General features: G+C 32.6%; 1 protein-coding gene across 1 annotated transcript; it reads left to right on the top strand.

Moving 5' to 3' along the window:
* Nucleotides 1–1,851: 1,851 nt before the first annotated feature.
* Nucleotides 1,852–11,926, top strand: LOC100377785 (serine/threonine-protein kinase RIO3-like). Its single transcript, XM_002736196.4, has 11 exons — nucleotides 1,852–2,446; nucleotides 3,410–3,564; nucleotides 4,074–4,172; nucleotides 5,213–5,322; nucleotides 5,636–5,782; nucleotides 6,534–6,661; nucleotides 7,569–7,751; nucleotides 8,549–8,708; nucleotides 9,476–9,646; nucleotides 10,622–10,729; nucleotides 10,940–11,926. The coding sequence occupies exons 1-11, from the start codon at nucleotides 2,193–2,195 to the stop codon at nucleotides 11,069–11,071; spliced, it is 1,647 nt and encodes a 548-aa protein (XP_002736242.1). The 5' UTR covers nucleotides 1,852–2,192; the 3' UTR covers nucleotides 11,072–11,926.
* The last annotated feature ends 3,545 nt before the right edge of the window (nucleotides 11,927–15,471 follow it).

The raw sequence follows: 15,471 nt of genomic DNA, 5'->3' as shown, positions 1-15,471 counted from the left end.
TTTCGGTGTTCTGTCCCGAGTGCTCTGGTCGCAGGGATTTCTTGGAAGAAGAATGGGTATGTATATTCTCGGTTTGGAAGCAAAGACTTGGCACGTATTTTTTTCATTAAGATCTCAGGATTTTATTAAGAGTACAGCCACGCCAAATCTCTTTTTATTAATATATTTTTGAATTGAATTGAAGTGAAATAGTTTAAAAATCGATTTTAGTCGGTTTTTAAAAAGTGTGTGCGTTATATGTTTATGTGACAAATACTTATTGTATCTATTTTTATTCTATACGTTTAATAAGTTCGCGTATAACATATAGTATTTTAATTCATGTGATTTAATGAATTGTCTTCAAGAAGTTAGTAAGGTGCAATATTGACAGTTTTGCTGCTAAAATAAGGAAGTTATTATGTTACCGTTCCCCACAACTTTAAAAAAGCGATAGCACAATTTTAAAATGCGTTTCTATTATTAACGCTTACAGATAAATATAACACTCTGTATTCAATATTAACATTATTTAATAAACGTTTTAAAAATAAAATAAGATATTTGTTGAACGTTCAAACTGTTTTTAAGTTGTTTTCAGTTGAAAAGGGCAGGTACACACACCCTAAAACGCCAGTAAATGAAAGAAAATGCAAACAGTTCAAAATGAATGTGATTGAGGATGAATTTCACTTTCTCGTGATTTGTCCAAAATATGGAAACTTGCACCAACAACTTATGTCTGAATTTAATTTTCTATCACATGATGCACACAATACATTCATTCGATTGCTCAGTGCAGATGATTGTGAAATTATAAAAAAGGTTTCACAGTTTATTTACAAAGCCTTTCAAGAAAGAATAGATAGTTGATAGCTTTGAATTTTATTATTATTAGTCTTAGTTTTATTATTATTAAACTTATTAGAATTAGTAAAAAAATTAACACATTACATTTTACTTTTATACTTAACATTATAATATTTTCTCTTTCTTTATCATTTCATTATTATTATTATACTTTGTTATACTTTTATTGCTACTGTACTGATAGAAATACTGTATTTCTAAAGATGCAATAAATAAATATTATTATTAATTAATTAATGTTAACATAATGGTTTTACGAATTCTACGAATAGATGATGGTGTGCCGAATTTCATATTTATTCTTACATTTTAAAGCATGAAAAAATCGTAGTTTTTTTAATCTGAGTTTTTAGTCGTTTATATCATCTTTTTTCTTTTGAGTCAACCAGCCGTTAAAAAACAGAAAAACTGAAGAAATGCAATCTCTAAATAAAAAGATTCAAATAATGATGGCGTTTTCAATGCAAACATTTATAAAAACGCCAATCATGTTTTCCAAACAGTCATTAATCTATATTTTTATAATTTCTTTATTCTAAATCAAGTCACTATCAGAGCGTCCTGCACTTCACCAACTATTATATCTTGTAGCACAGACAACTACAAGTAATCAGATTTCCCAGAAATCATTGCTCATTCTGACAGTGGACGAATCCAACATATCAATCTCATGTCTGTCGCACTTACGCCAACTTCGCTATCGTGTTTATTGGGTTCTTATCACTTTCCTCCAGTTATGGGTGGACTGTTCGATATTAGAGGGGTGGTAACAAATATAACAACAAAATACCTGTATATGAAGAAAAATGACAATGGAGATATCATTTGACTACTAAACATACTAGTATTCAGGTAGAGAGACTATTGACTTTTGTTCAAAAAGATAGTTTTTTGACTAGAAAATAAGATTATAAAATCAATGTATATACCACCCCTCAAACCGTCACTTACCTTTGACCTCCGTATTTTGGTTGTTTATGCTGCTTTGCTCCACTTTTTAGACAGACAGTTGCCTTGCGCAACTTCACCACGGCCATTTTTCTCAACGTTGTGCAACTTATTTTAATTTTGCACGAATTGTGCAATAGTTGTTTTTTTTTTTTTTTTACCTGGCTTTTGGTGCTATTTTGGGAGCTTTTAGTTAACGCGTATTTTCTAATTTTCATTGCAATCCGGAGCCACCCGGTCACTGAGGATCAAAATAGTGTCGATCGGCCATTTTCAGTCTCGCTCGGTTTTCACAAAATCTGCCAGTATTCGGATTATAATAGTATAAAAGTTTAATTTTTAAAAACATTTCTGTATATAGCGAGTTATATTTTTATTATTTATTAACTGTAAAAATGGAGTCACGCGGAGAAGTTCTTGTCAGCGAAAGTTCTATTCCAAATCGTAATCCCTGGACTCGAAACCAGACAGACTCCCATATGCCGGGAGTTGTGATCGGCGCCTCGCCTTCACCGCCGAGTCCCTGGAAATCCGTTGTACAAGTTACCGCAGAACCGTGTTCTTTGTCGGATGTAATGAGTGAAGAATTGGCAAAAGAACTACAGAAAAAAGAAGAAAAAGATTCTGTAATTTCCACAGTGAAAACGGGGTAATTATGTTTTTAATAATAACTTGACTACAACTACAACTGTACTCTTTTTTTTTTTAGCTCCATGACACAACTAATCTGAGGGTGTACTGTGTGGTAAAGAGAAAACATAAAATACATTTCACAGAAAAAAATAATAATACATGTACTGTGTTTCAACATGAACATTCAGGTTAAGTTTTCTATTTACCAATTATTTTGTTTTTGTACGATAACTTGTGCATCTGCTCAGTCTATTATATTAGACTACGGGTTTGCCCAATCATTGTTTCTGCATGCTACAAAGTGAAAGAAAATATCTATTTTAATTATACATTGTTTGTCCATATAACATGTGATGTGTATACTTTTGCATAAGTCAATTATGAATAAACAGCCATACAGTGCTTTCAGAAAAGCCGTTTATATATTTTATAATGTTTCATTCAAATCCAATTGAGACAACTTGATTGGCTATAATTATTCGCATGTTGTTCCATGATGTGCAAAAAGCAAATCAGATTTTGGTTGATACCCACACGCACAGGGTCGTTCCTTTTCAGACGCATGTATTCATCCACACTGCCTTCACTGTATTACTGAAATGTAACTGTACTATGCATGGCTTGTTTATGTGAGAGTACAGCAAATTTCATGAGGGTATGAATGTTTTTTATGATTATTTATAAAATATTTATAAAACACTTACCCTGGAAGACCCAAAACTAAAAAAATACTTTGATTCGATGTAGAAACCATTTTGTAACACCTAATACCTTAGGTCTTGTTGGGTTTTTTCAATCATTGGTCGATTTATCCGTCAATACGCTGTGATTTGTCATGTTGTTTTTAATCATCATTTGAAATTTTTATAACATTTTATTTAAAAAAAAACATTCATAAAATATACAAGAGAAAATATAATTTTGAAAATCTAAGTTATTCAATCATATTTTGCACTAATATTTGTCTTGTTGATTTCAGCGATACAGTTGATTTTGATCTATCACTGTTCCATGAAGATGGAAAAGAAACTGATAATGATTTGCTACTGGCACAAATGTTGCAATTAGAATTTGACAAAGAGCATGATCAGATGCTGAAGAATGAAGAACAGCATTTCAACAAAGACAGCAAAGGTAAAAATATTATATACTAGTAGCTTATATCAAAGAAATCTTTATCAAAACATTAGTAATCTGATCCATTAACCATTCAAGTGGCATTGTCTCTCTTCACAAAATAAACTTTTACCTTGATTCATGCTTGTTCCACAATTTTTGTTGATAATTGAAAACAATTTTGTCCAAAATTAATTAAAGAGAAATTATTGATACGTTTTCAAATTATCACACTAAATTTTTAGAAACTTTTTCCCCCCATGTGCAAAATTCTGACTACCATCCTCTGTTCTCAGTCCCAAAAATATCACCAGTAACCAACATTATTAAACTTGAATAACTTTCTTTAAATTCACGATTATTTGCCCTGTACTAGATTATTTTTTCTTGTGGTTTACATAACTTTAAAGCAATTAATTAACTTGAGTGATAAAGTTTCAAGTTCGATGTTGGTTTTTCTTTCATACCTAAGTGTGATATACATCAAGAATGCAATTATCTGATTCTCATTTTTCTCTGTGCAACAGTTAAACTATCCTTTGCCAATTATCGATCTGTGCATCCAGCACTTAATGAGGATGTTGATGAAGATGATAGCTGGGATGAGGATGAAGACACTGTCAAAGGTAATTGTATAATGCTTATTATTATACATCTGTCACCGTAACGCCATAAGTTACAACGTGCTGTAATTTTGCGGTATTTTGCGGGGTATTTTAATCCTACCATATTAGGAAACACAAATTCCAAAAATGGAATGATTATGCGCGTAAGCGTCCTCTAATAATAAAAACAAATATGGCTGCCACCAAAGTTTTGCCAGTTTCAACATGAAGAAATTCGCTGATTCTGTTCTAAATATTTTGGAATTTTGGCATTCCCATGATGTATCCTTGGAAGGAAAAGATGTATAATAATAAGGTTATTAAGAGAATACCACGAAGTATGCACTCACAGTACGCTGCACATCGACCTCCGCTGTGCGTCGGTTGATATTCCAGCTGTACTGTCTTCGTGCATACTTTGAGGTATTCTCGTAATAACCTTATATTATGTGACTAATACTGGTAGTTCAGGTTCTACAGGTAGGTAGAATATATAGAGGGTGTCTAATGAGTAACTGTGTGATATTTGATTTTTTGATTGATTTATTAATCAAATGAAGTCATGTTCCAAGCTTTTGACAAGGAACATACAAAATTTACTACACAAGTTTAATACTGTACATGGGATACAATTTCCCTTTCTATGCAATTCAATTTAGCTTTTTTTTCTCAACCAACACAGACCTCAGAATCACACATTTGTGGTGTACTGGGTAATAGTTTAGTTTTTATTTCGTTTGTTTTCATTTTGTTGAGGATTACTAAAATCTATGGTTTACTATTTTTTATAATAACAGCTGTGACTTAATTTCTAAGTTTGAATTTACTATGAAGCAAAGCCTTTTCATAAATGTAGAATAGCCAGGCTTATAGGGGGGACAAATTAATTGACTATCTATTTCCATAGCCAGGTTTGTCCAGAAAAAATTGAATTGACTACTTATTTTTAAACATATGAAAGTGGTTACATGCTTGAACTATATTTATACCAATAGTGTGAGATTAGATGTATTCTCTTCTGGATGTCACCTCCTTATTGGTATTTGTTTTTTCACACACAGGGAATGCAAGTTCCATGCCTAAGAAGGGTTATCGTGGTAAGGGCAAAGACATTAAGACCAAGCATGATGCTGCTACTTGTGGAAGGAAGAATGCATCCAAAATGGAAAACGTAAGCAAATAATACTGTAATCAATCTAATAAATTCTGTCAGTGCTTAATATTCAAAATTTGATGATTTTATGGTATTCGTGAAGACAACAAGTTGCGAAAGTTGCTAAGTTTTTCATATGACCCCAGTATGTCCGCTGTAACAAATTTTCCAAAGTTTTAGAAAATTTATCTTTTGCAATATTAAAGTCGTTTACAGTAAATGTAATCACCATGACTTTCATAGAATGTACAATCTGATTAAATGTACAACCAAATCATTCTCGATTGTGATCATTTTAATTATAGCGATGTCATAATGTTATTGCTTACAGTTTGCAATTGACTTTGCTACGGGTAACTGCAGTCAGATTGATGATCTTCAACTTTCTAATTCTGTGTACAATGTACTAAAAAAACATAGTCATTCTGAAGAAAAGAAAAGCCATCGAGTACATGAAAAGAAAGAACATTCAACAACAGTAAGTACAGTTTATTTTTTCTTGACTTATTATCGGCTATGGCTACAGTGTGGTGCAGTTCCCTATAACCAAATCATAATGAAAAAAACATCAATATTAAAGGTTCCCTCTAAAGGTATGAAGGACAGGTTTTCCACTTTGCATATTCAGGTTCAATCAAATGTACTTTGTCCTATCTGTTGAAAGGTCAATTTCAATAATAGTGAGGGTCGTTATAATAAGTGCATTGTTTGTGTTACTGGGTTTACTGAGCTGCATTTGTTGCATATTTTTTTTTTAATCCATGTAATTATGAACTAAATGCTTTTGGTAGCTCTTAAAAAATGTTTAATTTTAGAATGTGTGTAGGCTATGCTCAAGTAAACAGCAGTTAGCTTGATGGTAAATTTTTTTTCATTTCATTTCTAGCTGTTTGCATGTTATTTGGCATAAGTCATTGACCATAGTTCCCATTTTTTTCTCACTTGGTACCAAAGATCATTTTGGCTTAGTTATAATTTTTACAAAATATGAAAAAAATTGCAAATCTAGCTTGTAACGCCATTGAAGGCCTGCAGAATAAATAAATACAAATTGCAGACTGCCATGCAGCCAAAATTAAAAAGAACCACATTTCAGTGGGATAAAATTCTGGATAAAAAGAGTTGAAAGTGTTATTTATTATGTATACTCATTTGACCTTTGACCATTGGCTATAATATGCAGTGAAAACTGTAATGTAACTATTAAAATTCTTTCCTTTTTCTTTCAGGATCATGCCATGGATACCAATACACGTTTAATATTATATAAATTAGTCAATAATGGAACTTTAGAGACTATTAATGGTACTATTAGTACTGGTAAAGAGGCTGTTATAATCCATGCTGATGGTGGAATGTAAGTATGAATGAAATTTGTGCTGAAGGGAAGATTATCTAGTACATGCATTAAAGCCATAGATTCACAGAATTTGATTTAGAATTTCACTGTGACTGTGTAAGTTACTGTAGTGAAGCTGCAACACCCACCCCTCAACTCTCAAAATCAGTACTGAACTTACACAAACATGTTAATGTGCTTGTCCATGTTTTGTTGGTCATATACAAACATTATTATAAATTTAGCTGAATTTGTATGTTTAACAGAGAGGTTCTTCAACTATTGTACTTACCTGAACATAAGCCCCTTTCTTTCTTGCTTCCTAATCGAATTGAGGGCAACCCTGATTATAGACTTTGGGTATTTTTACCGGGCGTCGACAGCATTCATTAAAATATGCATGTAAAAAGTGTGTTTCATTGCATAAGAATTGTGATTGGTACAGTAGTTTGGTTTGTGCTTTTATGAGAAAACGTAAATTTCCGAGTGTATGACAAATCAACATGGTTTGCACCCATTCTATTTTGTTATTTACTCAGGATGAACCCTGATGTTGCGATACTGAATAATCTATCTTTTTTAGTCGTAGCTTTCAAAATGCCAAACCATTAAGTCATGAAACCTGGCCATCTGACATTGTTTTACTTTTCTGAATAATTGTATAATAACAACAAGTAACAGGTAAGCTATTCTTCGACGTGACCTGTTGGCGGCCATGAAAGGTGTTTAAATCCTTACTCCGCACTCAGTTACCTTTCAAAAATTGTCAACTACCAGTTTTTAAGGGGAAAACAATCTGTTTTTTTGCCCAAATCAAATTTTAACATCATGGTAATTAACTTTTGCGATGACCACCACCATTCAAAAATAGGAAATATTGTGCAACAAGTGTATGACATCTACATTTTTTGCAATCCATTTCCAGGATGGAGGGTAAATTAGTTCCCTATGAATGTGCTATTAAAGTATTTAAAACAACACTGAATGAATTCAAGTCAAGAGACAAGTACATTAAAGACGACTACAGATTCAAAGATCGTCTTCGAAAACTCAACCCAAGAAAGATTATCAGAATGTGGGCTGAAAAGGAAATGCATAATTTAATGAGGTGAGATTCTTTTTATTTTACACAGTTGTTTAGAATTAAAAAAGGAATGACTTTGAGGCAACCACTGACCAGTTGATGGATTCTTCGCTGGTTGTTACATTGCTGGGTGCGTTTTGTGAAACTGATTGTTTTCCACAAGATGCATAGAAATGCTTTCTGTTATTCAGCAGAAATATCATACATCTATGTGTGTATGAATACCAAAATGTCACAAATTATATTTTATCGTAACATTGTCTGTCTGGATGGATGGATGGACGTGTCAAATCTTGGTCCACCAATATCTCAAGAACCACTAGGTGGAGTGTAATGACAGGTACACAGATACTTTGTGATTAACCCCAGACCTGATTAGATTTTGGTACACATCAGTATATAATAATTACCTAATTTGCCTATTAATTAACTAAAACAGTTCAGAATCGATCTCTATATATTATATAAAAAAAACGGTTTATGGCTGTATGCTGATTGATCAGTAACCATAAAAAAATATTGAATTACTGTAAAATACATTATTTTAGCTGGAATTAATTTTTGCTGAATAGACTTTTTTGGTGTTTTGCATAAAATTTATTTTCACTGATTTTTTGAATGTAAAATGTAAAAAACAAGGTATATTTGCTGGGTTTTATTTTCAATGATTCATTCCTTCAGCGAAAATAGCAAAAAATAATTCCAAACCAAAATAAAATATTCCACAGTAACTTCATAAAGGAGCACTTCCCAGCATTTCTCGTTATAATAATAATAATAATAATCAATGGCTTACAATAATAGAATTGTTTTATTTTTAGAATGCAGAAAATTGGTATTAGAGTACCAGAAGTTGTTCTGTTACGTAAGCATGTACTTGTGATGTCATTTATTGGTAAAGATGCAAAACCAGCGCCTAAAATAAAATATGCTGATTTGACATTAGAAGATACCAAAGATGCATACCAGCAGTGTATTAAAGTAAGTATGACTAGTTCTGGGTTGAGAGAGATGCGGATGTATACAGTCCTTGTAGTACAGTTAAACCTGTGTTAGTGAACACCTCTATGTAAAAAACACCTGTCTATAGTAACCAAAATAATAATAAATTCCCTTATTTAATTTTCATTTTGATCATCTCGAATAAAAGGATATTTGTTGCAACAGTAACATCTTACAATTTTTGGAACAAATATGTCAAATGTATGAGTTGGCGATCCCTAAAAATAAAATTCAACTTTTAATTTTAATGAAGTTCCTTTCATGAGCACTTTGTACAGGTTTGACTGTACTGTTTTTGATGAATTAGCGCTAGGGTGGATCACTTAAAATTATTCAAGGTAGTCAATTCTAACAACATTATGTTCTCTTCATATAATTCATTTTTACCTTTCTTGTATCTATAATAAAGGTTGCAATATATGTGAGAGTCAATTTTCTTGTGTTCATGATAGCTTTATATAATAATTATTTTCTTTAAAAGCCTAGTTATATTACCCACCAAGGTAAAATATTTACCAAATTTGATTTTGGTGTCTCTTTTTGAGATATTAGTAAAAATGTGACTTTAAAAACTCCATTGGATACTAGCTGTCCTATCGTATTACCGATAATTATGTTTGTCATATTTATCAAATGAAAAAAAATATTCTTATTTTCAAACATATTTTCTGTAAAACAATATTCCTGCACAAACAATTTCGAAATTGCTTCATGCACATTAATTAATCTTGTCATATTGATTTCAGATGATGAAGTTGATGTTCGTGGAGTGTAAATTAATCCATGCTGATTTGAGTGAATATAACATGTTATGGCATAATAATCTACTATGGTTCATAGATGTGTCCCAGTCGGTGGAACCTAATCATCCATGTGGACTAGAGTTCTTATTTAGGGATTGTACTAATGTATCAACGGTAAGTTTCTGCTACTTGCTCATTAATGCTAATAATGGATTCTACAGGGGGATATTTCTTGCAGGTGGGTACTGCAAATTGCTTTTATTGCCTGGGAGACAAATGTTTGCAAAAACCGAAAGGTTTTAATTGGTATCTTCAAGAAATAACGAGTCACAGTGACTTTTATGAAAATTTATTTGATGCGCTTAAATTGATAGCATAAACATTAAAAGTGTTTATAGATCTCTTGTTGCATTGTTATTCAATACTTTAATTTGATATTCAGAAAATTACCCACTATCCACCTCCCAAAAAAAAATGTTGAAAATGAAATATTTCTGTTATAACATGTGTATTAGCTGATTGTTAAAATATAGTAGTTTTTCACTCTGTGATTGTAGAATTAAAAAAATGTTTATAGTAGATGTTATTTCTTTTTACAACTTTAAATAAGTTACTTTCTAATCACATAATTCAGTGAAATATTGTTCATTGAGTGAAATATTAATGTTATACATAATTTAATCTTTGTAACAACAAAAATTAAAACCAATTAAATTTGTGTTTGAAGTTCGAAATTTCCCGCGTAATTTCAGGTTTCAACTAGCTTCAAATAGAATGTCTTTGAACGCAAAAACATCACGCTTAGAACGCACTTGACTCAAGGAACTATCAGTGTAAACTGATTGCTGAGTGCAGAATTTTTGGCCCAGCTCATTTGGCCCAGCAGATCAGTGTTGAAAGAACGTTGACCTGTAGCGTCAATTTACTGACCTCACTTTCCGTCATTCTGAAACAGGAAGTCTTAGAAAGCTCGACTTACGTAAGGGGTCTGTTGGGGTGGATTAATGTATCAATTATTGCAAGGTGGTTGAAATTATAAAATAAAACACTGTTCCAGCAAAAATCAGGTGGTCCAATTAATAAAGGGTCCAACTGTTTGATGGATTATCTTGTGCATCGTTATCACATATTTGGTTTCTATTTTTCCAGTTTTTCTCAAAGTGTGGAGTGCCAGGTGTGATGAAACCTCATGAACTGTTCAACTATGTATCACAACTAAATCTACCACCACGTGAGGGAAAAGATTTCCTTCTACAGGTTAGTTGCTATTTTAAATGATTTATTACTCCTCTCAGTGGTGTTTTGAATAGATTGAGTTTTAACCCTTTTGGTAATCTTTTATTTTATTTTTTTTAATTTCTTTGTTATTTTTAAAATAAATGGACATAATTTGTTCAGTCAAATAATCTTCTATACTATAAATACATGTTTAGTAATATATATATGTTACTTAATTTGATTACTTAGATTCAGGCATATGAAAACAGTGAAGAATTCCGTACAAAGATGGGCATTATGGTTGAAAAGAACTACGCCTTTGATTACTATTTTGAGCAATCATTACATAATGAGTCTGATGAAGAAGAAGACAACGACTAAAGAAGTCAGTCCTACATCTACTGTTATAAGTTAACCAGATCAAAAATGAAATTGTAGACATGTGAAAGGTTGAAATGATACCGTCATGTATAGTGGATGCGGCCATATGGTGACATATAATTGATTGATAATTAGAAGTATTCGTGCACATGTTGACCGAAATTCTGGAGTCCCCATCTTGTTGCTAGTATCACCCAATCACAGTCAGCTGGTGTACAAGTGTAATGAAATAAATGCAATTTGAAACTGATATCACGGTCCACCCTTAGGCAACTCATCGCTGATTAATAACGGTAAATTAATTTATTATATTATACTTGTACACCAACTGACTGCACCCAATTGTATTTGGGATATGTTATCCATCAGATTCATCTTGCACATCGACCACACGGGGTTTGGATGTCAGGCATTATTTTACAAAAATGTGAAGTTATAAAGGCATTTCTTTTTCAGTTGTACAAGACAATTGCGCTGTTTTTAATTGGTGCTGTGGACTATTGTCTGAGTGTTCAATGGCTGCCAAATTAAGTTTTAAATTTGGCCTAACTTAAAAATTGTAAAAAAAAAATCACGACAAGATTAGTTGCATTGAGAAACTGTAGAAATTTTGTTTTCTAGTTATGACAACAGATGTGGTTGTCAAAGATTTATGCTAAAAGTAAAGATGTAATCATACAAATATAAACTGTATATTATTCAGATGTTGGCATAAGAGCTTGTCACGTCACAGTTGAAGTAACTGCTCTTACAATGAAGATAACCAACATCTCGTATGTACCCGATATTATGATGAATTCAACATTGTATTGTAATCTTTCTCAATGTTTATTAAAATTTCAAAGCAACGTTAAACATTCTGATTGTATTTGATTTATGTATTGATGTTGGTTGTCATCTTAAACTTGTTCATTTTTGGAGGACTCTTTGTGTAATACTCGCAAAAAGAGACAAGTATCACTTGCTACCATACTGGTTCTTATCTGGACCAGGGCATCATGACATTTGCACTGCATATACCATAGGAATTGGGGTCTACAATGACTCGTAGCATGTTATTTATGGAGCTGAGCAAAAAAACATACTAACACTGGTGGAAATTCAGAATAGGAAATTCGCAAAAATTCTGTTTTTGTATTAAGTTCTTGAAGCTGCATCAATTGTTACATTATTATTCCCTGTTATGAACAAGTCTAAAAGCTGAGGACTTGAGGTTCACCACTCTGCACGAGTGACTGTCTGTTCGCACATATGTCTTGGGCATGCTTTGATCAGTCACATTCAAACTTTGTGCATACATCCAAGCACATCCATTTGTTTTGTTTTGTGTTCAGTTCGAAATGACTAAGTGCTGGCCATTTTGATGCTAAAATGAACAAAATTTCTGCTATTCTGGAATCAGATCTCAGTTATGCATAAATATTCAGACATCAAACATCACGCATACTTGTGCATTTGTTTTTATGAATGCTGTTCCAGGTACATATGTCTGACCATATTAAATCTTTACACATTCATATTTAGATACATATGCAAGTGCCTTCCTTCATGATCTGATTTAATATGACGAAATGGCAGCCATTTTCGTGAACCAAATTCATTGAAGTCAAGTGTTTTTGCCATCAAAAACAAGGTTGTGGTTGTCCAATTTTTTTTTTTATTTGCAAAGCCATCGGGGGGGGGGGGGGGGGGGGTAGCCTGGTTATCTTCCAGTTAGTTCACGAGTCATTCAGCCCTCTCCATAGCAGTTCTAGATACAGTGTCTAGATCCACAGCCAGTAGGTACCCATGATTGATGATTGAACAATAAATCTGAATATGCTATTTATCAAATTCATGAGTGTGAAGACAGCGTACAATTCGATTCGCGTTCGATTGACGTACAAATTGAAATATCTATAATTTACACAAAAGTTCATATATAGCATATTTTGTGTTGGAAAAATAGGGATCAACCTATTTCTTTTGAAGAAAGTCATGGTTGTAAATAATTCTACAGTCTCGCTCACATCGGAAGTCACATGGGCTCAAACAAGTATAAAATTGCTATAGAAACAGACGTATGTTTAAAACATAAATCATGTGGAAATAAATATATTGTCTCAAATTATCACTGTTCAATTTAAAAAACTAATAAAATTTTTGAAAACAAGGACGTTGATGTTTTTATTTATAATTTTATGCTATTTGACCTGTGCATTTACAGTCATGTCAAGGAACTGTCGTGCGCACTATGAAAAGATTTATAACCTTGATTTCTACAGAAAATACTAAATTGAACTTTTTCCACACAAAAATATTGTTAAATTAGCTTAAATTGCTATATGTCAACATTTGTGTGAAACTATAGGTATTTCAATGGAAGTATCAATCGTACGTGAATCAATTGCGCTGTTTTCACACTCGTCAAGTTCTCGTTATACTTTGCTACAAATTAGTTAGTGTTTTCTACAGTAGTATTCATGCGATGACTTTACAAAAATTACATATAGGTCTATCAACCATATAAACATGTAAGACATTTTTTCAATGTCGTTTTCACCTCCCAGTGCTCCTTGACAAGATACTGGTAGTTGTCTAAGCGTGTTGGCTTATTGGCATTGAAAACAAGTAATGCCTTGTTAGAGCGCCCTCAATCTCTATTTACTGTTTTTATATCCTGACTCTGAGGGCGCTACTCTGTAAACTCCTAAAAGCAAACCTGAAATACACACACAGATTGATTAGGTTTTATCCTTGTTTTCTTAAAGAAATTTTGAATTAGAGTTAGTTTACATAAATTTGCCGCAATGCACAGTTGGTAACACTTTCAGTGACGAGCAAAGATGTTTGTCACCAATATTTACATATTTTTAGTCCATGTCATTTTGAACTAAAATAAAATTGCAACACCAAATGAGTAGACGGATAACAATATGTCCTGTGACATGGTATATATTTGTAATAGCATTCAATAGCCAGGTATTATTACCATACCAACAGTGTTATTACAAATGTATACAATGAGCATCTTAAAGTTTTACACCATGTGTCTTCATTTAATACTGCAAAGAACATTGTTATTACACTGATGAAAACACTGACAAAAACACTGACAAAAACCTAAGTTAAAAGAGTCTCACAAAATCACTAACGTCAACATTATCAAGTATCGGTTGTTGCACTGGTTAAAGTCCACAGGTGTTAGTATTCGACCAAGTCTGCTGCCGGAATATGGCATTAAATTGACAAAATGCTATTCTGTGATTCAGTTACTCACAGGAAATCAGCAATTTACTGGTATTTTCATGAAATATCTTAAATTTGTTATATCATTTTAGACAAATGGCCTAGGTGTTATCTGTTAATTTTATGTTTTACACCGAAAATATGGTAAAAAATTAGAAATATCCCATGATGTTAGTTGTCATTTTGGACAAAATATCTTAATCTAATTTTGAGACAACCCTGCCTGATATGAGAAGAAGAGTGTCCTGTCACATAGTCCAAAAACATTTATGATCAGTACTCGCGCTAACAATACAAAAATAAGGCGAGGAGACCATCATGAATTTTCAAGCTAGAATGTTTCAGCTTACTGCCTCCATTTGTGGAGAGAGGGATGAATGGATACAAAACCATGCAATCGGATGATGCAATACAAAGGTGAAGTTCTTGGATAATATTTTACTATACAACAATAGTGCTTAAAAATTTAGACTGCAACAAATGTTGAAACACACCCAGTGCTTCCCAACCAATCAGAATGCTCCATTGTGAGGCTTTTTTTTTATATGTACTGTAAAATCTGTATAAGAAGCCACAGCTTCTATTAAAATGGTACAATGCAACAAATGGGATGTGGTTTCTTTGAGAAATGATGAATTCTTGATTCTCAATTGTTGAAAAAAAAATGGGTGCGACTTCTATTAGGGATGCAGCTCTTAATACAGATTTTACAGTTCTAAATGTCCTGTTTTTAACTCTGACCAGTTTCAAGTCAAATTTCTTTGTTCTCATGAATTGCCCTACGACTTTTATACAGATGACCAAGTTTTACTGTACAAAGATGAAAAAATCATAAAGGCTAGATTCAAATTCAGAACTCGCACAACAGTCAAACTGACAGACACGCTGATCTTTGAGCTACCTGTATCTGGAACTTGATGTTCGCTATTGGTTTTTTACAATGTACACATGCCTTAATTTCAGTGGGCTTAGTCTTTTCCACGAAGCGAAACGAAATGAAACCCTAACCCTAACTCACATTTTTTTTCATTGCCCTAATAATATCTGAGAAAATTTTACACTGTGAAACACAAAATGAATAGCGCCATCATGTTCAAGAATTCCAAAATGGCTGTCGCGTCATGTCAGCACAAATGAATCGAGCTGCAAAGTAGGCGGAAAAGAAGTGGAAA

This window comes from Saccoglossus kowalevskii, chromosome 14, assembly GCF_978046115.1.
Source record: "Saccoglossus kowalevskii chromosome 14, keSacKowa6.1, whole genome shotgun sequence".
Lineage (NCBI taxonomy): Eukaryota > Metazoa > Hemichordata > Enteropneusta > Harrimaniidae > Saccoglossus > Saccoglossus kowalevskii.
The sequence above is the reverse complement of the archived record's forward strand: the minus strand, read 5'-3'. Positions and strand labels throughout refer to the sequence as shown.